We start from the raw sequence: 25,163 nt of genomic DNA, 5'->3' as shown, positions 1-25,163 counted from the left end.
CAGGGGTTTACATTTAATAGATATGCAATAACTTAATAACTATTTCCCTTTCTGATTTTTTTTTTATTTAAAGCTACACTTTAATTACACACTTAATAAACTCAAGATGATGCCAGTGGTTTAAGAAGGTTCTGAACATTACACACTGAAGAGTTCTAATTTTATGGCATTTTAATTACAGTAATAGGGTGATCTGCCTTAAGAAGTGAGACTGAATAAAGGGAAATATATGGTAAATGACAGAATTTGTAATCAGATAAAAGTATTCTATCATTATATAAGACCAAAACAAAGTAATGAAATATGTAAATAAATAAGTGATTTCTGTTTACTTATATACTTCATTGAAAGCAAATGCTATTTAAATACCTGCATAATTATACATGTATATATCACGTACCCCATTATCATCCCTTACACACGCACTTACCCTTATTCGTACTCCTAAAGTACAGCCTACTGAATGTTATGAATAACCCACAATGAAAATTCTACGAGATTGAATAAAATAATGTCTGTTTTGTAGTCTTCCTCTTGTTCTATATATTATGCACAACTGTATATCTACAGTGTATATATATGTATGTCCTTTTTTCTATCGTCAGCTTCCCTTATTTATGAAGAAGTATACCATTATCACATACACATTAAGTCTCTATGTCTTCCAGTTGACTCGATATCCAAGAGCATGCTCATTTAAAACGATGCAAGCTATTGACAAATAAGTTGATGACACAAAGATATCATTAGTTACGTTTAATAAATGTCAATCTATTGTCGATAATATAAGAGCATATATATTTCTTTAAAAAGGCTAATGTTAATTGAGTTTTTTTTATACAAACTATAGGCCAGCAATTTTGTACCGGATTGTCCAAGGATTTTTCCTTTTGTTCGATGATGACAAGTTGCACAGGTTGCGTGTAACCAGTCGACAAAAGATGCTTACTTTTCTATGTCATCTGATTCCATTACCCTCGATGTCACATGTGCATATATACTCGGCACTTATAACACTTTTCTTTATTCAAAGAAACATTTGTTAAGTTGTCAGCGTACAGACAGTGGGTAAATTTTAATGACAAAAATCTCACTTGAACAACTGGCTCAGGTAAGCTAAGGAAAACAAAAGACAGAAAACTTCAGCAATACTATTATTTTTCTTAAAATTGTTATAAAATGTGCTAAATAAATAACAGGCAACTATTACATAAGAACACAAACAATACACTGTATGAGCAATCTCATTTGTGAAGTACTAAGCTAAAGTTTATAAAAACTCATTTCCAATTTATTGAGTCAAGTTTTTATATTATGCAAAATTTCGCATGCAGGATACAAAACAAACACCATCAAAACAGAAGAGGGACGATTCTGTGAGGGACTTTTTGGCAGTATTCTATCCAGAAACTTCCGTACTTATCCCCGCATTTGTCGTCATCACGGTAACTGCGATGAATCAACAAGAATGTAAGAAATATGACGTAAGAATAGGGCATGACGTTTACAAACATGGCTGGAATAGTCCAGCAAAAAGCGAGCATAATCTCTGCTAAATAGTTGAAATGTCTGGCTAGACCCCACCAGCCTGAAGCTAATAGAATGCTTTCTTTCTCTTTGCCGTTTTCGAGTTGATATTTGGCACGAATGATGTTTGGTTTCTTTCCCCAGACTAGGCATTCTCCTCCAGTTCCTCTTACTTCTTGTTTCTGTAGATCTGCGAGGTAGTTCACTGCTATACATAGAATTCCCGCCAAAAGAATTAGAAGTGACCACGTGACTCCCAAACGAACGGGATGATTCACGAGATACATGCTTACTGACGCGTAAAAGTTTGGCACGAACACGAGGCAGCCCCAACATATGTAATAGCCAGCCCTGTCAACCATTATATCGATGGTGCTCATATATCCCCCCTCCCACCAAAAGAATTTGGTGATGTAGATCAACTGCAATGCAACTGATACGAACATACTGTCTACAAAACCATACAATTCAAAACTTTTCAAACCATGAATGCACACGAGCAATGCCCAAACGGTCATCCCAAAACGACAGTTGGTGAAAACTTTAACGTCAATACCAAAGACTCGCGGATACAGTTCGGTTCCCCAGTAAAAGTCAAATATGAAATTTCCAGAGACTCCATTATCCGTAGTAGAGGGCCAATATCGACCCTTCAGATAAAGAAACATACAAAATAATGGACTGAATATTTGGAGAGTAGCTATGAATTCATCAAATCGATCGAATATCACAGTTGGCGTGAGGCCCTGCATCTTCAGCAAAATAGTGATGATGAAAAAGGTTGTCATAGTAACGACGTAGTTCAGGAAACCATTATCAACATAAACTGGTATGTTGCCTTTCGGGGTCAAAGGACCTTTGATGATTTTTCCTGGAAGGAGCATCATCATAATTGCAGACCATATCAGGAATCCCAAAAACACACCAATGCTGAACTGGCTTGGTGGTCTCATGGTGGCCCAAATTTCCATCAAAGATGAAAAGAACGGTTTTCCTGAAAATCGACTGAAGAAAACGGAATAGCTTCCTCCGCAGTAAGTGGCTGTGTACCACATGATGAGCACGAGGTTTGGAGTGAAGAGCATCAGAAATAAAGGGACAACAGTCATGTTCCATAATGTCTTGGCCCGCTTCATCAACCCAATCTTCTCAAGCTGTTCATAACCCTCTTTGTATCCGTGGAATCCATGCGCTAGGACATCCTGTCTATTGGATTGTTCTCCTTTGGTCATTCCGTTCCGAGTACGAACAGTTGACATTGTCCCTGAAATTAAAAATAGAATTTTAAATAATGTAAAGTTTTGCCGGCTTCTATAAATATCTAGATAACCAGAGTCGAAGCCAAGCATAATTCAGCAATGCACAAGAGATAATGGAAAAGCATCGCACAGGAAGTTTGTTGACCTATGGAGCTATTTACTTAGGAAAATGGTTGTTTTTTATCGTTTGATTATATAGATGTCAGTATGCGAATATAACCTGAGCACTTATTTCCGAGAATTTTACAGAACGCCTCTAGCTTGATAATGCTAGGTTACCGTTTTACACAAAGAATTCTGTCCATCCAAATAGGAGAGATTTTAGATACAGTGAAATCATTTTAACCTTTGCATATTTTCAAAAATCTAATAGCTACTACTGGCGGATAAAACGGATTTCCTTTGAGGGATTAATTTGGTTTAGAGACAGTCCTTTAATTCAATGAACAAACACAGGCACATACTAAAGCATTATATTTCATATGAAAGAGTAAACAGCGTTTTCATCTACAGTGTATAATAAAGTCACTATAATTGTAGTCTAAAACACTTATACAGATAAACTATTATAACAATATTAAGCCTTAAAACAAGGAAGTACATATGACATGTGACATATTATTCAGTCAAACAAATTTGCAAATCGACTAATTGAAAGAAGAGAACCCGCTAACTTTGAAAATTTTTAACGAGTCAAATAATTTACCGTAATTTCTACATTTAACATTCTCTGTCCATATCATTAAAACATACCCGATTGTTAGAATTGTCGTTGTTCCTTTAGTCAACTTGATTTCTAAAAAGAAAAGAAAAAATCGTTTTACTGCGTCACAAGTCAATGACGTCATTATGTTTTAGCCACTACACTCCCCCTCGTTTTAATGAGATGAAAAATAAGAACTTGTATAAAATATTTATCATTAAAATATCATCTACCTCCCCTAAATCACCGTAAAAGAACCATCTTAAGGCATGAGGCAGTCATACTAACGTTTCCTTATATATGTCTACGTTTATGCGTTAAAATAAGACGTTTGATGTTCTTGTCCAATTCTAAGCCTTTGTCAAGATGTTACAGCTTTAACACAAAACGGAAACGGTATAACAGGTGAACAAGTATGTAAAGAATTCAAACCTAAGTTTTTCGCACTCTTACATGTCAAGGTAGTGTATTGTCCACGCGGCTGAATTGTCAGACGACAGCGGAGCATCTGATTTCATGAGAGCCAACAGCCGCGGACAACAAAGGTCTATACCTGTCACAGCAGGGCAGAGGCTTACGATTAAGATAGATACAATATTCTAAAATTCATGTCTTTATTGTCAATATTAACTTTAGGTAACACTACTCGTTCATTACATTTCATTTGATGGATTTCATCATTTTATATTATTAGCCCTATTAAATACCGATTGCTCTTGATTCTACCTCTACAAATAAAATATATACATTAATAATAACAAATCAACTGCCATCAGCCCCTACCGCAAAATGAATTTAAGTTCCTTTGAAATAGTTTTGCATATCCTCTCTCAACTTTATACATTTCACTGTTAATCAATTCTTGTTTGCACTTACGGGTAAAAGAAAGCTGTGCTGTCACAGATCCGGACAGGTACATACACACATTACTTATACATGCATCAGATTTTATATATCACTGTAGTGTATATATATAATGTCAGACGCAAACGCCATGGGCAATTTTCCGGGACTATCACAGATGCCAGGAGACGAGGTGCTAATTGTATGTCCTTTGGGTACGGAACAATCCCTACATATTCCAATAATTAGACTTAACAGTGACAACTGTGAAATAATGAGGATGTTGACACATGGAGATCGGGCCTCTCAAGGAAAAATTGAAGACACATGCCTCCTAACCCAGATTAACTCCACGACCGAAATAGTTTCAGTGTAAAATGTGAAGATGTTGTAAATGCTAAATGCTCTGGCATATATATAATACAGAACGCCGCGAAATGTAATGGTCATTTCTAGCTAAAAAAATTTATCTCCATGTTTCAGTATATGTCCCCATTCAACATGTCCTGCCTTATCACTTTTATGCAAATATAATATCTATATACGCCACCGGTATATGAGTATATTTGTTCCAATTCTTTAAGCAGTCCCCAGTCTTGAAGAGAACAGAGTCTTTACAAGTTGTTCTGATGGTAATTTCATTATTAAAGTAAATTTATCAATTCAGTACAAATGCATATATCGACTGACGATGGATATATTAAGGGAAAAAATTCTAACTTGTACGTACTGTGCTATACTCCATACATAAAATTTAATGCAAGTAGGAAAAGCATATAACGCTTAACTGATAGAGTTTTATCTTTTGGCATCTCTTCAGAAAACATCTTGCAGTGCCAAAGGATTTTTTTTAAGAATGCAGATCGTAGTGACATATAATTTTTTTCTTTGCAAAAAAGAGAAGTATGTATAGATGGCGGTTCTTACCTTGGAGAACGTGCGGCTTAATTCCCGTCACAACTGCTTATTGATTTTCACTCTGATTCATCACACAAGGTCAAAGGTCATCTGCGAACTCCGAGACGTACGAAAATGCAAACGATTTACATTACTACAACAAAAATAAACATCTTTATGATAAGTATATCGTCTGCAGTGCTATGAAAGAGGAATTAGTGCTACTATTTCACGATATATGAACCGCTCTCGCAGGCCAGTTGATGACAGCTAAGCTCAAGTTTGATTAGTACAATTATTTGGCCATTTTGTGCTGTTTCAAAGCAAATGTTCCACTTCTGTGTGAGTCACACATGTTTCATGTATTCAACGTATGGTTTCAATCGATAGTAGATTGACAAGAACTAAAATTTGGTTAGGATCGAAATGTATTTTTCATTTCACCTTATCTTTTTCAGATACAAAAATGCATGGTTTTGGAAGCTGGCAAACAGCACAAGCAATTACTAGTAGCAAAGGATTAATTTAGTAAGTCCACCATTGCCCCCCCTCCCTCCGCGCCCCGGTCCAAAAATGAAAGGAGAACCATAAAGTCCGTAGGCATGTTTCACAAAAAATTTATATAAGTATACACTCCATGTATTGTAGTGCAAATTAACTTATCAACACAATTTATCATTTTCTTCACACAAGAACGCGCCTATTACATCTGCATTGCGTTTGCTAAAACAACGACAATATACATGTACCGCTTTACCTCTTACTCTAAGAAACTCTGAATTTTGATAAGATGTAATAAATTTGAGACTAACCTTGGGCGCTTGTGATATATCAAGTACAAGTATATATTCATATATTCAGGAGAGAAAATGTGAGGTTAATAGGTTACATCATATAGGAAAATGAAAAGCTTGCAGAAAAACGTAATCCTAATCCTTTAGTTCATCAGCCCTTAGTTAACATTCACTCTCAGTACAAACCAGACGAGGGTCACCGCATGATAAATTTTAGATTATTTATAGTGACAATATTTTCTTTGGGTCTGTTATGGACCTATTTTTTAAAATATCTTTTCTAAAGTTTATCTACATGCTTAAGTCAAATTTAAATAACATATTTTCATCCTTATCCCACCCCTTTTCTTTTTTAGATCTATACATCGTCGGAAACTCAAAGGTAATAAATTTGGCGTGTTTTATTTGGGAATTTTATTTAATAGTGTTAAAGAGGATAATCTTTTGAAAAAATTAAGTCCAACAATCGCGCTAAGTTTTTAAGTGTTTTAATACCTTATCAAGACTGTAACGCGGGTCTCGTGTCACACAGTGTGTGCATATATATAAATAATTAAATACTAGTATGTACAACTGAATTCAGAACTTTCACTCTTTCAGCATCGCTTCATACGGTGGTATATACGTCTAGGACAAGTGATTTTTTTTTTAAAGATGCCAGGAAAAAGTTATCTCGTGAAAACGAAAAATCTCTTAAAGAGGAGATAATATCTCGTGAAAACGACATATCATCTCGTGAAAAAGATAAATTATCTTGTGAAAACAAGATATTATCTCGTGAAAACGACTATCTCGTGAAAATGACTTATCATTTCGTGAAATTATATACACTGTATCGTTTTCACAAAATAATATCTCGTTTTTCACGAGATAAGTTCTCGTTTTCACGAGATATGTTGTATTCACGAGATAATATGTCGTTTTCCCGAGATATTATCTCGTTTTCACGAAATAATATTGTTTTCTCGACACCATTTCTCGTTTTCACGAGATAATTTGTCATTTTCACGAGATAATATGTCGTTGTCATTACATAATTTCCGTTTTCACGAGATAAATTCTCGTTTTCACGGGATAATTTCACGTTTTTGCTAGATAATTTTTGTTTTCACGAGATAATTTTTTCCTGGTATCTTTCAAAAAAAAGTATGTGTCCCAGGGGCGGATCCAGCCATTTTTGAAAGGGGGGGGGGGGTCCAGGCTTGTGTCCCTCTACTCTCCCCCCATACACACTCTCAAGCAAAGATTCGCACACACGTATGGTATGGAAAGATCTAAGGTTGTGGTAAATAATAACTTTGTTTGCGTCCCTTTTTTCTTTGAGAAGGTACCCCCAGTCCGAATAAAAAAAATCAAACACGTTTCAAAAAATACTGAAGCCTTGAAATTGAATGGATTTGCAGTATTTCCGAAGAGTACAAAGATTCTCATTTAGAATTTGAAAAACTTTTTTGGGTGGGATGCGGGTGGGGTTTATAATAAAGCATTGCATGTTAGTTCCTTCAAAAGATATGATAAAAAAAACGGTACATATATAGCCAACACGGCCAAAGATCGCGGAAATATCAAATTAATGTTATATATCATATATAAGATATATAAAAATAAGTAGACTATATTCTGCCATTCACTTATAAAAAAGTAATAGTGAAGGTGAATGGAGGAAACTAAATGTGTGAGAATCTATCTATAGTATCTTCAATACATAAGTTAGACGTACAAATATTTATTCTCGGAAAATGTTTTATCTTCTCTCTCTCTCTCTCTCTCTCACCACTTGGCCAAAAATAAAGGGGGGTTCCAACCCCCGGAACCCCCCTCTGGATCCGCAAATGTGTCCTAAATGCATCACCGTAGCTTTAAGATACATAATGTTCCTATGATATTTAAATATTTTACCCCAGTATATATATATAATATGCCAGTCTTCAATTTACTTGTTCACGTTTATTTACACTTTTACCGAGTACCCGGGTACTCGATCGGAAAAACGTCCGAGTAACCGAGTATTAAAAATGGACCGATTTGACATCCCTAATATATATATATATATATATATATAACTAATTGTTTAATCGTGATCGAACAAAGAGACAAAATGGAAGCCAAGACGAAATAGGATTCGGACTTTATTTTAAGGAGACACGAACTACGTTATACAATATATATATAATTATACTAGTATATATATGCAGTTCTCCAGTTAGCTGACATATGTTACATTGAATATGTTATATATAATGGGATTAATGATTGATATTTCCCCCCATTATTTATATTGGCATTCTATCATCCATGCATGCTTTGTCATAGCTATAAATATGTTGATATTTTTTCTTAAGAATGTATTGATATACAATATTCTTAGAATTTCTTGTCTATATCGTTTATTGACCGCTTCCATCTGTGACTGTTTTGTTTTTGTTTTTCTCTTTACTTTTATAAGATTTTTAAATTGTTTGTATGAACAGTCAATCATTGATAAATATCGCTAGATGACATAAAATCGTAGTCTAATAATAATAATAATAAAAAAAGAATACATATCCCAGATTTGCCAAAGGAAGGATGAGGGGACGTAAGATTTGGATGCAGTGTCCTCTATAAAAATTTGAATTTTTCTATTATTAGGACAATTCCAAGTTTAGCTTGGACTTTCAGTAAGGCGTGGTAGTGGGATACAACGTAAACAAACCGGAGTGGCATACTTTCTCTCTTATTGAGGGGTATTTTGGGGGTTTTACGATTTTTTCCCTATTGTACACATGACGAATAAGTGTAATAAATATAATTTGTAAAAAAACAAATGTCCAACAAGCCCCGGGATTGACTATCGGGGGGGGGGGGGGGTGGGGCTGTCTACAAGTACCTGTGCCCGTGCTAATGTCGTTAGGCCCCTAAGAATCATAAGCAAAGTTTTTTTTTAAAAATGTATGTGCCTCATGCACAGGGGATTGCTCTCGGTGTGTGATAAATATTTATTAAAAAATCTTAAACGGTATTACTAAAACACTGTTAATTGTAAGCATTATCGTAAATGATTTTTTAATAAATTCTGTAAAATCATATTTTCATGGGGTCAAATTTTCGTGGTTTGAGAAAAATATGAGTCCTTGGGGATTTAATTTCGTAGATTTAGAATTGTTGAACAGAATATCCATGAAAAAATTCAGTTCATTGTGGACATAAATTCGTGGGTCTCTTCATACCTCAAAAACCACGAGATTAAACCCCCACGAAAAATAATGATGTCACAGTAATTATTACACACGGGAGCATGCCCCCTGTTCCTCATGTAAAAGTCAACCTTCGGAGTTGAAACCCCTTAAGATACAAAACCGAAATCCCACATGTGCCCCTTTACAGGATGACCTTCCCCACTAAACTCAATGAAGTAAGTAATTTTTTTTTTAGATTTCCAATTTTGACATTTGTGAGAGTTGATGCGGAAACCTCCCTTGGAGAAAAAATCCCCGGATCCGTACCTGAATATGTTGGCTATGATCGATACTGATCGATGGATCACTATTCAATACTGTTGATAATATTGAGTAAAATAAGATCAAATAAAAGTTTTCAAACCCAAACATGATTTTAAATATTGACGTAATACTGAGTAAAATCAATGTAAAGGCGAAGGTACACACTGCTGGATTAATTCATAATTTTACTCGATGTCAGTCTAGCACAAAACCTAAAAGGCTATATAGAACTAGTATGTTTGTTAATTCACTAATTAAGGGCCCTTGGAAAATAAAGTAAAAGATGAAGATGAGAAACGGAGTTTAATTTCAAAAATCCATGAAAATACGTGCTGTGAGTACAGTAAAAATCGGTTAAAACGAAGTAATTGGGACCTATGAAATTACTTCGCTATATCCGTAATTACTAATAAGTTATATCCATATAAGGAATTCGTTAAATTTATATAGCTGGGGATCCAAGATAGCTTCACTATGTCCGTGAATTCGCAATACAATATGTATCCGTGTTCGTACTAAACGAGTTTTACTGTATATAAGGTAAAACACGGACTCCTTGGAAACAGGTGCCCAAGAGAAGCTAGCATCCCTTGTCAACTGGCCACATCGTGAACCCTTAATACTGAACAGGTAACGGACTTATCCGTCCTCAGTTTGCCTAAACGTAGCCTAACAATTCATGGGAAGGATGCCATTCGAAATAACACCCCCCCCCCCCATCAACGATAGGTTCTTGCAAATACATGTAATGTCATTAAAACGACTGTAGACTTTGCAAAATGGGAATTTTACACGAAATTAAGTTCTGTTCGTTTTCTCATTTGTTAGTAGTTTGTTTCTCTGTTAAAATTTATCATATCTAGAACATATGTAAGTATTGGATCATGTTATTTGGGAGGCACAATCAGGTGATTGTATAATAGAATATTATCATATTATCTTATCTTATCTTAAACAAATTTGACGAAGAGAAAGCTGATCATGAAGTCATCCAATATGTCAGTTTAATCTGGACATAAGCAGAATATCCAAGTATGAAGCATGTGTGGCAAACTCCATCGTCTCAAGCCACGGTCCGGAGTCCGCATATAGCTCTCCAGAATGGGAGAGGATCCTAGATTTTGGCCGTGGTTTGCGACGATGGGCAAATTCGGCTTTATTTTGAGTTCACTTTGGTTGATATATGAATGAAAATAGATATTTTAATGATAAACGTCGTCGATAAATTTATATCGAAATAAAACAAGGCAAGTTTTCTTCTTCTTATGCAGAAGTCGTCGTTTTAATATTTACATGTACATTTTCAATTTGAAGTTTAAGAATGAATACAGGATAAATATCATTTTCAACTTCAAATTGAAAAATTAATAAACAAAAAAGATTTTTAATTCTGCTTCATGTGTCGGATAATAAAGAGCACAACTGGCGCCCATCGGAATTCCTAATGATTATTTTCAGAAGACCTAATCTTTAATTCAAAGGCTACATAGATATTTTCAATGTAAAACTCCAGCATCTTATTAATATTTTCATTGTACGTACTTATGTGTGTGGGTTACCATAATGATTTTTGCCAAAGATTGGAGATAACCAGTCGCAAGATATAAACTTTTACAAATTCCATACGTTACATTGATAAACAACATGTTCAGGTCTATTAACTGAAAGATTGTGAACTAATTCTTGCAAATGACGTAAGCATCGGAAGCAAATAGAAAGGGGGGGGGCTAAACCAACCAAAAACAAACGTTTGGGACTAAGCCCAATTATCAATGCCTATATTATCCTATGCCTATCTCTGCAAAATGTGGGGAGATTTCACCGCTTAGACCCCTTCCCCCAGTTCCGATGCCTATGAATAACTTCTTTGGAAAATGACACGGGCACTGGAAGTTAATGTAAATATATAGTATGCACATACTATATTATTTACATTAACTTCCAGTGCCCGTGGAAAATGACACGAATAAATAGTAAATTGATAGATAGTCCGAAATATAGATGTTCAATTTAAAAAAAAAACAATTTTGATATTTTACATGCCAGGAATTCGGTTCGCAAATATCGTTAAAAAATCCCGAAAAACATCATATATTTTGGACTAGTTCATAGAATGTAATGCGTGTCCCCACAGAAAAAAAGGCGTTCTGACTGAATATCAATCGGGATCGAAATTCACATTATAGTTAATAACCGGAAACACATGTCAGAAGTAAACATTTTGTCATTTTAGTTTTTACTTTTGATGATTTTCACTTTAGAATCTTTAAAATGCCTAAAGAACGGGTGTCAAAGAAATCAAGAGTACATCAAGATGTTCAAAAACAAGGTAATGGATTGTTTCATTGATTACTTAGTAATAGAAGCAGTGTATCTGTTGGCATTGAAGTAACGTTGACACTGGTCCAGCACAAGCTCTTGATCTGTTGATTAAGTATATAGCTTTTCAAAGCTATATAAGCTATTCAAAAAGCTTGATAGAGCTATTTATGTATAGTTTTCACAAAAACATTTTCTGTAAGAAATAAACAAAAAGTCGCAAGTATTTGACTATTCATATATGTACTGTGGACTAGACTATCAAAAATACAACTCAGATCATAGATAGTTCTAACATTGCAGCTGTTGAATACTTTTAAGCAAAAGATGAATTTCCATTGTTTGAGTAACTGGACACTACCCTGTGTGCGCTGAGGCATCGATAAATATGATTGCTTCTCATTGTGCTGAACTGTTTACTGAACCAGGGACCTATATACTAACAGGATAGGTAAATCCTTCCGTGCCATGTTTATTTACCCCAAAACATCACGCACAACACTTCATGTTTTTCAAACTATGTTTATTCCCAGTAAAAAGCCTGTTTTCTGATTAATGTCATTTTATTTCTTTTATCTATTGGAATGGATTTTTGATAATTTTTTAAGCATAAAGTATAATATAATTTAAATATAAAGCAAACAAACACGGAAATCAGCGATTTCTCAGAAATATGGCCGATCAGGGGCATGTGCTGATTTTGAATAAAACAAAATTACTACTTAGGTGTGATAAAATAGCTTAATCAAGCTATTTTGAATAGCTTAATAAAGCTATACAATGTATAGCTAAATCAAGCTATATAGCTTAATCAAGAGATTGTGCCAGACCTGCTAGCTATATAGTAGTAGTACAGTACATTTCATCTCTGAAGTGCAGCAGGCCTAAATCAGTCTCCACAAATTCGCTGAGATTATTAAGGGCTTAAGAGCCAGGGACATATATTCTAGTTTATAGTTTCTGTTATCCAAATACATGCTAGGTCATCAATTCACTTGCTGGGGCATATACATGTATACTAACACCTATAATAAAAATATATTTTTTGTTTGTCATTTTTTTTAGGTAAGTTAAAATTTTTTTCTCAGGTTTCCCCCCTCCCTCTTTTCAAAAATGATGCTATGTTACTGCAATGGACAAGTTCATTGGTTGGGGAACTTGTGACAAAGGTTAACCCTTCTTCAGTAACATTTTCTCTGGGTTAGAACAATTTCACATGTATTTTTACTCAGGTCCAAAAGGGGCTCATTAGTAATTTAACTACCCCCAATAAGCTATCATCATATTCTCCAATAATGAATGGAACATGTTAAATTGAGTGCAGTTGCATTCTAGTACAAATATATTATTCAAAAGAAGTAGTTGAAACTCTTCCTAACAATATTTGACCTCAGCCTAGAGTACCGCTTAACCACACCCCAGGGGTGCCAAATGCTCAACCAGACTGCCAGCATTGTCAGTCCAATAAGACTGCTAGCTGCAGAACTGTAGAGTTATGGTTTCATTTGTAAGTCTAACTCTTTTACCTGTACCATAATGCTATAGATCCAGCATGGGTCAATCTACTATTTTTTAATCCCTTATTCTAGACACATTCTTTAACCAATTTGTATATTTTATCCACCTCCTAACCCATTAATATTGTCTCTACAGACCAATAAACTCTCTTATTTTGAATTTTCTACCATCCGACAAAAATTCAAAACAAGGGAGTTTATTAAATCAAACTGACCACGACAATGACATTTCAAACCTGAACATCAACAAAAGATGAGAAGAATAATGAGAAATAACCACAATTACACGTGAAACACAAAAGCGAAAATGGAAATTTATTGTGACAATGGGCTCCTTACACTTTGTGATTTTATTTACATTTAAAAAAATCCTATTTCATAATATTGATTGGGAAGGGATTGGAAAGAGGAGTGGAAGAGGGGGGTTCTTCCTGTGTTTGTATCAGTATAGCTGTGTAATAATCATTGCTATTCGGTTACCTTCACTGTATGGTAAATAACTTAATATGTTAATTTGTTTATAAGCGTACAAATAAACATTTCTCTATTTTCCTTACCGTTAGACTTAATGATCTATGGTTTCACTACTACGATTGATTGGTTTTAACACACTTAATTGATAGCTTTGATTGCCAAGGTAATACACAAGTTATAATTACCTCATTAAATAATTTAACAAGATGCCGCCAAATATGTATAGCTTGGAAGTATTCTAAAAGAACAGCTGATTCCATATCTGTAAAATGTAATTAATGTGAATTGGTGTTATCGTGACTTCAAATTTATAAATAATTATTCTCCTTGATCGTGACATATATCGGGGTTGAAAAGTAAATCTGATGAACGCCATTGTAAAATAGCGTGAAACATTTAATGTTTATTTTTCTTCTTATTTAATTAATTTTTGATGATAATTATATTTAAAATTCAAGATATTGCATGCGTATTCTTTTTAACTTTATAAATAAAGTTAATTCACAATACCTTCGTGTTTTATTAGAACCGATGAGTAAAAGATGAGATAAATGATACATTTGAATAAATCATCCGAGTAACCGGGTACTCGATCGGAAGATTGAGCGAGTAACCGGTTACTAAAAATCGTCCGATTTGCCAACACTAATCAGTATAGCTGTGTAATAATCACTTACCCTTCAGTGTATGATTTTTTTACTTTTCAGGAATTAATTTTAACAAAGAATTTGGTCAACACATCCTGAAAAATCCCTTGGTTGTGAATAGTATGATAGAGAAGGTAAGTGCATAGTAAGACTTACAATAAATCAAAAGTGATTCATTATTTAAAAAAAAAGAATGAATTTAAGAAACAGTGGAATCATTGTTTTTTTAAGGAATAGTTTAAGACTATTAGAATGAAATTCAATGAATGCTTATATCTGATGCAGCCTTGACAAACCAGAAAGATAAAATTATACCCTTGGACAATGCCTGATGCAGTCTGCCACTGTCTGAAGAGATTAGAAGTGACTATGCACTTAAAATGAACATAAACCTGAAGGAAGAGATTATAAGTGTATTAGGGCTATACACTCTCAAGCTGTATTTGAGATTTGCCCAAGTTTATCCTTGTGAGGGGAACACCAGAGTGCCTTTAAGACTGTTCTGCCTACAAGTACAGCATAATTTAGTTACCGTATAAGAAATAAAGTAATTCAAATATACAAACTATGAACAGCAAGTTTTAGTCTTTTAAATACAAACTAAGTATTGTTTGGGTATCTTAGCAATTTATATAATATGATATTATCTCAGTATTACCAGTTAAATGTTGATGAGAATGAAGGAGGGGGTGGGTGTTGTTAATTAATGTTTGCAGTAGTGGTAAGATAAATTTGATAAAGGCATAAAATGGAAATGGACTGCATTTTCTTTTCACATGGCAGAATAGGATTTATACAGAGGATAATTAGTGTTAAATAGTTGGATATGGAATTTTCTTCACAAGTTGGACAGGATTTTATGAAATTTTCATGACCTGAGTGCAGAGCACAAATGGAAAATAAAAAGAAAAATCCTGTGCCACCTGTGAAATAAATTCTATTAGAGTTCAATTACAAAATGTTAAATTTTCTATTTATTTCATTTTTTAAAATTCATTACTTTTGCCTCTGTCTTTTTGTACCACACTGTCAGAGGCTATGATGTCAAGATGTCATACCCTCTTAGCAATTGTGAGATTGAATACGTTACAAAAACATGGATTTCAACAAAGTATTTGGAGAAACCTTGACAGTTTTAACAACACTCGTGATGATGGGAAGGAAAATCTCCAATTTTGTTGCATTTCTGATATTATTTTGCAATGTGACAAAATATTATTTTGATATACTTTCACACTTAGGACTAAGGTTTTGACCTATTGTTTCATTGAGAGTAATAAGACCTTCTTTTCTTTTTGGCAATCTTTCTATTTAAGGGTTTAAACTTCTTATTTCTATTATCTCTTTCTATAATTTGCTGTTAAAATGAACTTCCTATTTTGGCCCAGAAAAGTAATAATTATTGATTTATCTGAAATCAAAGTTCGTGTGAGGGAACTTTCCCTTAAAACAGGCACACTCCTTGGATTAATCTGATTAAGAAAGATTTACCTTCAATTGTTTAAGATGTCAATATACAGTTGTTAAATTTTTCTTCAAGCTTGTTCAGAAGTTTGATGAGAGAATGGAGTAGGATTTCGTGTTTCATTTTCTTGTGTTATATCCTAGAAGCAGAACTGAAGTGCATTTCAATCGTGACAGGATGTAATAGTTCTGGGTTCTCTTCATCATAAATAAAGATTTACAAGACTTATCATATTGATTAGAACTATAGCGTGGATAGAAACACAATAATCCCCCCAGAATATATTGGTGACATGAGAGTTTTGAGGAAACTTAAGGGATTTTTAAACAAATCCATAGAAATCAATGATAGATTTTTCCTCCATAATGCCAAGAAATTTTGTAGTTTATAATGATGAAACAATTCTGTTTCATTTATTTGGAACACCAATATTTTTTTTTTCAATTTGGTAAAATTCAATCATAAATTTAGATTGAAATGATCAAGAAATTTTAATTACAAATTTTACTAATGTTAAAATAATATGAGATGCTGTCAGTGAATTAAAAGTCTCAGCAAAATTGTATTCAAAGACTTGCCTAAAATCACATAATTAATTCTCAGGATAGTGAGTAAAGCCACAATATTTAGACAGGAACTTTGTCACGTAAATTTAAAATAACAGATCAGTCACCTGCATGGCGCAGTGGTTAGAGCATCTGCTCAAGAGTCAGAGTAAGGAGTTGATCCTTTATATGTAGCAGGTTCAAATCCCACTGTGAGATGTAGAGAACAGTCCTTCGGAAGAACCCTATAAAACAATGTCCCATTTCACAGAAGGTGTTGGGAAGTAAAAGATCCCTTGCTGATCAGTGGCCCTGAGTGTTGAGTGAAGGTCTAAATTTGTATCCCTCCACCAGCAAGTGGAGATCTCCATATGATTGAAAAATTCTCAAGAGGGAGGTTTAACAACGGACTATTTTTAATTAATTTTTATGCTTAGGGTAAATATTTTCATTCTAATAAAAGAACATTTATTTATTATATCACAGCAGAAGTTTTTTTTTATCTCTAAAAGTGTGAAAACATGTTCCAAGTATAAAATTGTGACTGTAAATAAGATGCACATATAAGTAATTGCTATTAGTTTCTTTTTTACTTCCTCTATTTCTTATGCCAATAGAACAGAAACATTCATTTTAAATATCTCCTTAATCAGTGTATTCATTTTCTTATGGTGATTGATACATCTTGGAAATTTATTTGTCAAATAGGTTTTTTATTTTTTTATCATTTTTCAAGGAAAAAATGAGACATTCCACTCAGAGTGCAGGGAAATCAATCAAAACCTTGTGGTTTCCATGACAACAACTCGGGATATCAAATTGTGCCTATATTTGCAGAAGTTGATTGTATGTATGAGATTGGATTTCTTATACGCAGAGATGCCATTCTAGAAAAATGCCATAAAATGAGCTCATTACGAATTCTGCTCTGTTCATGAACAAAAAGATCAATAGCGTCACAGCCCATAGGGAATCCCTCGTCCAAGTTAGAGTCTATAATGATAATGCTTTTAATGGGAGAGACTGGACCCCATTTGTTCCCTGGGAACGTGCTTTAAATGAGGAGCATATTGTTCCGTCAGCTGATGTTTATTGAGCTTTGAATGAGCTTTGGATGATGATCATCAACAGTTTTCTTTCTTTATTTCCGAAGTAATTTCATGAAGAGCAGCAATTACTAAAGGCATTAAATTAATTCAATGTTTATTAATTTTTCAAATACTTAATGGACTATTAGAACTGATTTCTTTCTAAGTTATTATATTGGGTAAGGTTTAGGTATGGTTTGTCATTAAAATGAACAGTTAATCTGTGATGTAGATTCTCCTTTAATTAATATTTATAACAGTTTTATACATTGAATGAGAATCATTATTAAATGTGTGCTTGTGGCTCTTGTGTACGGAAGCCCATTAGTGCCAACCTGTATATGTAAAGGAAAAGCGATATATAAAAGCAAACCTCTATATATAAAGGAAATGCGATATATATAAAGAAAACCTCGATATATATAAAGGAAATGCGATATATATAAAGAAAACCTCGATATATTAAAGGAAATGCGATATATATAAACAAAACTTCGATATATATAAAGAGAAAAAATTCCATCGCCTGACCTTTAACATGTTTAATGACCTTCATTACAACAGAGACTTCGCTAACATATGATAAGCAGCTCCCGGTCCAATGTTTTGATTGCAATCAGTTGATGTGGCTGTTTCATGACGGTATTCAGCGTGTTTCCTTCATTTGTGTATCTTGATAATTATGACGATTAAAACTAAAGCTAAAAGAACTGCTGCTCTTCTTACATTTCAGACGTGTTGGGCAGAATAACACCAATAAGAAACTTTTCTGCTTAAAATGTATATTACATTGCACTTAATGTTGGGGGCAGGCTTGGGGTCAATTACTTTGAAATGTAATTAATTACTTTCAAATACATTGATAATTTTGTCAATTACTTGCAATTACAATTACATTGATTTTTTCAAATGTAATTAATTACTTTCAATTACTTTGAGAAATGTAATTAAATACATTTCAATTACTTCGAGTTTTATTTTTATAAAAAAAAAAAATAAAGATTTTTTTAAAAATAAGATTTCATAGCAATCGAATTCGAACTTTCATTCAGTGTTTTTGTTCTTGGGTATGATAGGGGTTTACACCTGGTCAAAATTAGACCTTTACCTTATAATGAGTGTGACACACTGTATAAACAAATTAAACATTATGAGACAATTAATTATTGTACAAACACAAGCCCATGCTACACCAGTATGGTGTATGGCAAGATCTTTTTTGTTACTTTCTCAAATCCATATTTTTGAAGGAAATAAATAATATCTATCACAATTCCATTCATTATTTTTTATCTTAAAATGAATAGAATACAGATAAATCTAAAAGGGGATATAGTTAGTCTAATTGCTGTAAAACAAATTAACTATCTAAACAATCATAATGTTATTTGCAAGTGGGAATAGGGAGAACTGAGATTTATAAAACATGGGAATAAGTAATATAAACCCACCAGTATAAAACTAGGTATCAGTATGAGACACCTTTTTAAATATAAACTTTCATTTTGAAAAAAGTAATTGAAATGTAATTGAAAAGTAATTGAAAATACATGACCTTTTTTGAAATGTATTTAAATACATTCAATTACTTGTAATTGAAAGCTTGCTCAAATACAAATTACTTCCAATTACTTTGAAAAATGTAATTAATTACACTCAATTACAATTACTTTATTAAATTACCCCATCCCTGGTTGGGGGTCTTTTTCAATCGAAATATAATTCAGTGCAAAATACAAGTGTTTTATCTTGTTTTATAAGTTCTTTAAGGTCAAGATCTAGTAAATGAAAGGTGCCTACAGATTTATCAAATTTGGGAAATAAATTCCTTTATTGATGCTTTACAACTTTAGCTTGGTCAAATAGGGTGTTTCGGGGCATAATTTGTAGGTAAACAAGATGAAAAACTGTATTTTAAACTGTCATTTTCAATGAAAAATTAAGAAAACCAGTCATGAATATGGAAGTTTTTTCTTATTTGACAAAGGAAATGTATCCAGATTGCCTACAGTCTTTCAGAAAACGGTAATTAGTATGTTAATGGCCTCTTCTTTAAATCAATATCAAATGTAATATAGGTATCCGGTTTACTTTTCATATGATTTCAAATTGAAAGTCATGAAAATACCCTATTTTCTACATAATTCTGCTAAAGCCGTAAAGTACGGGAAAAGGAAAGTTGAAATTGATTATGACGTCGTAATTGATCTAGCACCAAAAAATTAGTCTTAAGTTATTTACTAGATCTTGACCTTAACGTTTTACTATGTTTTTTTACATAATTAATGGAGGATTTCAAATCGAATTAATTTACGACGTGGGACAAAAATCCGCAGTTTAATTATGTAAGTGTGCATGCACTAACTCGTTTCTTTTTATTTATTCACAAATACTTGATTTTTTCATACCAAAAGACCTTAAATTATTACGGTAATATACATGTCGCTTTCTTCCCTTATATTCAAATGAAGTGGATACCTCCATCTCTCCCATTCCGATTCTTTTTTTTATATACATATATAATCAATGGGCATACTAGTAAATTATTTTTTATAATGAGTTTAAATATAAATTTGAACTAGGGCATTAAAAGAATTGTTAAGACTCCACGTTTAACATTATTTTCATAAATTCTCGGTTGTGAAACCAAAGGTATTAAGTTTGGTAAACACACACACACAAAAAAAAAAGTTGGGTTGTAAAAATTAACGAAATGGGTCAAAATACATGTAAATCAAATAAAAACACAGAAAATACGATGCATGTGTTACATTAAAGATTTAAATCTAAGTTTAAATTTGTCTATAAAAATTATCAAGATAAGTTTAAACTTTAGATTTAATCTTCTAATGTAACACATATACTTATTTCATGAATGTATTCAATTAATCAATTCAATTGCTCTTCTCAATTAAGTGCATTATTTTAAGTAATGTTACAATTCAGTTCATTGATATATGCATGTACAAACAAATAAACACTATTAACATGATTAAATAGAAACATATTGCCGATTCTGGGAAAGTTATACATGAGTACTGTAACTGATCCCCCCCCCCCCCCCCCCCCTTGGTGTTAATCTGTATATAATCTTGATGGACAGCCGAGCGCAACAGGTCACGTAGTGGAAAATTTTCTCTTTATATATATATAGCATTTCTCTTTATATATATCGAGGTTTTGTTTATATATATCGCATTTCCTTTAGATATATATATCCAGGTTTCCTTTATATATATATCACATTTCCTTTATATATATCCAAGTTTTGTTTATATATATCGCATTTCCTTTACATATATACATGTTTTGTTTATATATATTGCATTTCCTTTATATATCGAAGTTTGCTTTATATATATCGGTTTTTCTTTATATATAGAGGTTGTCACTAATGGGCTTCCGTACTTGTGCACCTATGAAGAAAGAAAAAAAAGACAATCTCAGCTGTAAGAAATCTGGCTTCATTATAATGATGATAAATGAGGTCTTGGTAATCATTAGTAAACCACAAATCAGTTTGATTCCTGACATTTGATCAATATTAGTTTGTAAATAAACCACATGTAAAATTCCAAGGAAGAGTAGGCCAGGAGATAAAGTTACCTTTACAAAATTGAAATTTTCCCATTTAACTTTGACATATACTGAAAGGAAAAAGAAACGCAGGGTAGCATAATTTTCGATAAAAATTTGACCACATGACCGAAAATTACGAAAATTGGTCAGAAGGGAAATTTAGTTACTGTGCATCAAAATCAGTATTCAGAATTACTCAACCATAAAATTTATGACGTCACGTAGGGAAAACGCTAACAAGCCCAAAACACGTGTAATTTGATAACGACGAGTTTGTCAACAAATCTTATTAGGGTCTGTAAGTCTCGTTTGCTTTCACTTTCGTTTCACGACTTCCGGGTACATCAGCGTTCGTAGTAACAATATGGTGTATTGTTTTGCAATCGGTTGCACGCATCGCACAGGGGGAAAACAGATGTGCAGTTTATTCCGATTCCCAACAGACACAAAAGAACGGAAAAAATGGATTGACAGATGCAGGTGAGTTAATATATAGAAAAAGAATACCTCAATAATATCGCTGTGTTAATTTAGAGGTCATTTGAAGATGCTTGTTACAAACTAAAGTTGCAAGTGTATTTCTATGCTTTTAAGGACGCAGATGTTTGAAAACACCATTTATATCGCAGCAGCTTTGTGTACTTTTATTTGACAATATTATATTGTGATTAAATTTACAATGAAATCGCTTGTTCAGTTCCTTACCCCCCTCCCCCTCCCCACCCTTCCATAAGTAAAGATTAAATCATCCTTTTTACAAAACAATATAACAATGTTCTGCAGTGAAGTTTTTCACCATATTAACTCATTTTAAATACTATTATTGATTAGTAATTTATCATATTTAAACATATGACACCAGAATTTATTCTAAACATCTTTTTAAAAAGATTTTTTAAACATAATATCCTTTTCCAGACGGGCAGACAGGGAGTACAACTCAAATGACAGGCTCTGCAGCTGCCACTTCACAGATGGAAAGAGGGAATTTGGGCCCACAATTTTTGCATATAGCAAGAATGTGGGGTATTTTCCTGAAATAAACACTCCAAAGAGGTAACTGGCAAAAAAAGTCCTACAAAATTATACTGAAAAAAGTGCCTTGACTTCTTATACGTTTTTTAAGATTTTATATCTTTCAAGGAAAAAGTTGGATAGTGTAGCATCATCCTCCTCCCATCCAATACAAAATGACATGACTCTTGCTGTCAGGACGCACCATTCTGTTACAGATCACGATTATTGCAGCAGTACCGAACAAACAGACACAAAAGATCATTCTAAAGAAGGTATCCAAAATATTTGACAGACTTGCATTTTGAAAACTAGAAAATTATAAAATTTGAATCCTCATTAGCCCTGTGATGTTAAGTATCTATTTGCCTCTTTATACTTCTTATAAATACTCTTTACATAAAAGTGTGGTAAAACATTCTAATTCAGACACCACTGCTTTCAAAGAATCCTTCCACAGCATACATTTTCAAACTGATTAACAATTAAAATGATGAGGATTTCATTTTATTAACATTTAATGGACAATATTCTAGAACAGACAATATACTGATTACTAGATAGATTTCAATAATTTTACAGCATATACATTTTTATGATTAGACTCATTTAAAATATACTTGCTCTAATATTTACTAGCTTCAGTTTAGTTTATTTCACCCATACCAAAATATTTGTACATGAACATTCAGAAAAGATTTTAAAATGCATCCGATTCAAATTATCCCCTGAAAATATTTATTAATAAATAATAATGTGATTGAACAAAATGAATTACACATTACAGTGTCAGCCTTGGAAAAACAGATTGCCAATTTGCAAGAAGAAATCAGGGATCTAAAATTGCAGAAGCCAAAGATGTCAATAAAAGACATCATAAATGACACTGAAAAGGTAAGTTGCACAGAAGGAGCAAATGTATTTTCTATTCAATACAGTTTAAATAACACTGAAGTGTTTTTACAAACTTCATATAGTAATACATTCTTTTTTCTTTAAATACCATGCAAAATAGCTAAAAAAAAAAGTAAATTTCATATTCAAATGTATTATGTTACATATAACTACATTACGTCAATACGTTTACAGTGTACATCAAGTTGATGAACATATCAAAATACATGCAACTTTGTTTGTATGACTAATTTAATAGATAAAGTATTTGAAATAAAAAAATACAATATAAACTTTTCAGTGTTTGTTGCTTGTTCAGATTTAAACTGTTGTGGTGGCACTGACTTAGACAAGGGCAATTAGTGTTACAATAATTATACAGTAAAATAATGAACTGAAATGTTTTGACGTCTATATTTACAAATCTTTCCCTTTATATAACACTATGACTACTGAAAGCAATGCATATTTATAACCGTATAAATACAGGTTCCTCGAATGTCATAAACCTTTGACAAATTTTTTTAGTGACGTCATAAAGGGTCAAAGCGCATTCAATGGATTACATATGTGCCGTTGATTTTAAAATAAAATATTTCACACATTAGAAGTTATAATCAGGCAAATATAAAATATGAATAAGTCACAAATGTAAAAACAAGTTATATTGCATCATTTTAAAACATTTATCAAGCTACGAATAAGGGTTAGCATGATCAAAGTCACCATAAATTTGGTTTTATCATGTTTATGGAATTGATCTTGTGACTGATAGATGTTTAAAAAAGATACCTTATTTCTTAAATAATATGTGTCTTAAATATTTAAAAATAAGATTTTAAACAATAAAATGTACACAGGTGATAAGAATATCAACAAAGCATGTTCCCTATTCAATATTGACAATGTCCCATAAACTATACAAGCTTAATTCGGTTGTAGATGTTGCTCTACACCTCCTTCCCAGCTGATGTATTTCAAGTTGTGGTAAATATGCTGTACAGAATGGCACCATTTAACTACTACGCTGGATGGACTGTGAACTGTTTCTCTATTGAGGATCAATTACTGATTACATTGATGAAGCTGCGTCTAAATTGCCGTGATCTGGATTTATCAGTTAGATTTGTAACAAGCAGGGCCACTATTTCGAACATTTTTAACACTTACGTTTCAGTTTTGCACGAAATTTTCGTTGATGGAATTCTGAATGAAGTAGGTATTCCTAGTCAGCTTAAGTGTAAAGGGTCAATGCCTAAGTCATTTGAAGAGTTTGCATCTGCTCGTATAGCTATGGATGCTACAGAAATTTTGCAAGATGTTCCTTCAGACATGAATTCACAGTCCCTCTCTTACAGTAATTATAAGAGCAGACACACTGTCAAGGCAGTCACATGCGTTTCACCAAATGGTGCACTAGTATACTCTTCGGACTTGTATCCTGGGTCTACTTCGGATGCAGCCATTGTAGATCACTGTGGAGTGTTGAATCAGCTTCAACCAGGAGACCTCATATTAGCAGATAAGGGTTTTAACATTTTTGACAAGCTTCCTTCTGGTGTTTCCTTAAACATTCCACCATTCCTGTCACAGAAGGCACACTTCACAAAGGAGGAGGCTGCACTGTGCTACAAAATAGGGAAAGCCAGGATTCATGTTGAGAGAGCAAATGAACGCATCAAAAACTATGATATTCTAAATCACATTCCTGCTCAATATCGACACATTTCGACCAAAATTTTTCAGCTATGTTGTTGTTTCATAAACCTTCAAGCACCTCTTCTTAAGGAAATTGCTGACAAATATGAAATTTAGATATGCTATTAAAAGATACCAGAAATGAATTTCACAGTCAGTATTATTTCATAATTCAAAAAGAAAATTAATAGGAAAGAGAACTGAATTTACTTCAGTTTGTAAAAATTTTCATACAGGATTTACAGTATAATTGTGAAAACAAATAACATCATTTATCATTCAGTTGTCCTTTAAAGCCACTTTGTTTTTTTTTTTGCATTCTTCCTAAAAACCTGTTGAAAAAATTTTAATGCAAAGATTTAAAAGAGAACTTCCTCCAAAACTTTCATGTCAGATTATAGGGTATTGATGTATTTCA

The 25,163-nt window shown here is 33.0% G+C and overlaps 3 protein-coding genes and 1 long non-coding RNA gene across 7 annotated transcripts in view; 2 read left to right on the top strand and 2 right to left on the bottom strand.

The window, feature by feature from the left end:
* Positions 1 to 1,139: 1,139 nt before the first annotated feature.
* On the bottom strand, positions 1,140 to 5,670 carry LOC134263638 (uncharacterized). 4 transcript variants are annotated; one of them, XM_062746010.1, is made up of 3 exons: positions 5,260 to 5,670; positions 3,540 to 3,582; positions 1,140 to 2,791 (listed from the first exon to the last, which is right to left on the bottom strand). In XM_062746010.1, the coding sequence occupies exon 3, from the start codon at positions 2,784 to 2,786 to the stop codon at positions 1,353 to 1,355; it is 1,434 nt and encodes a 477-aa protein (XP_062601994.1). In that variant the 5' UTR covers positions 2,787 to 2,791; positions 3,540 to 3,582; positions 5,260 to 5,670; the 3' UTR covers positions 1,140 to 1,352. The 4 variants fall into 4 exon arrangements, with proteins under 4 accessions (XP_062601994.1, XP_062601995.1, XP_062601993.1 ...); XM_062746011.1 differs by lacking the exon at positions 5,260 to 5,670 and adding an exon at positions 4,366 to 4,688; XM_062746009.1 differs by lacking the exons at positions 3,540 to 3,582; positions 5,260 to 5,670 and adding an exon at positions 3,066 to 3,210.
* Positions 5,671 to 11,702: 6,032 nt separating this feature from the next.
* LOC134263636 (probable dimethyladenosine transferase) overlaps positions 11,703 to 25,163 on the top strand; it is a 27,632-nt gene continuing 14,171 nt past the window's right edge. The window contains exons 1-2 of the mRNA XM_062746007.1: positions 11,703 to 11,834; positions 14,523 to 14,596. Of these exons, the coding sequence (XP_062601991.1) occupies positions 11,777 to 11,834; positions 14,523 to 14,596 (132 nt within the window). The 5' untranslated portion in view covers positions 11,703 to 11,776. The remainder of the gene's footprint in view (positions 11,835 to 14,522; positions 14,597 to 25,163) is intronic.
* Positions 21,689 to 23,141, top strand: LOC134263635 (uncharacterized). The gene is made up of 3 exons (XR_009991324.1): positions 21,689 to 22,195; positions 22,283 to 22,428; positions 22,941 to 23,141. It is a non-coding gene; the product is annotated as an uncharacterized LOC134263635 (long non-coding RNA).
* The window catches only part of LOC134263634 (uncharacterized), a 6,460-nt gene continuing 4,863 nt past the window's right edge, over positions 23,567 to 25,163 (bottom strand). The window contains exon 8 of the mRNA XM_062746006.1: positions 23,567 to 24,675. The gene's annotated coding sequence lies outside the window, so the exon portion shown is untranslated. The remainder of the gene's footprint in view (positions 24,676 to 25,163) is intronic.

This window comes from Saccostrea cucullata, unplaced genomic scaffold (assembly GCF_032062105.1).
Source record: "Saccostrea cucullata isolate Sc308-1 unplaced genomic scaffold, CSIRO_AGI_Scuc_v1 ctg325, whole genome shotgun sequence".
NCBI classification, from domain to species: domain Eukaryota; kingdom Metazoa; phylum Mollusca; class Bivalvia; order Ostreida; family Ostreidae; genus Saccostrea; species Saccostrea cuccullata.
The sequence above is the reverse complement of the archived record's forward strand: the minus strand, read 5'-3'. Positions and strand labels throughout refer to the sequence as shown.

Bases quoted from the DNA above. Each gene is read 5' to 3' on its own strand.
- LOC134263638 (XM_062746010.1), bottom strand. From the start codon at position 2,786: ATGTCAACTGTTCGTACTCGGAACGGAATGACCAAAGGAGAACAATCC.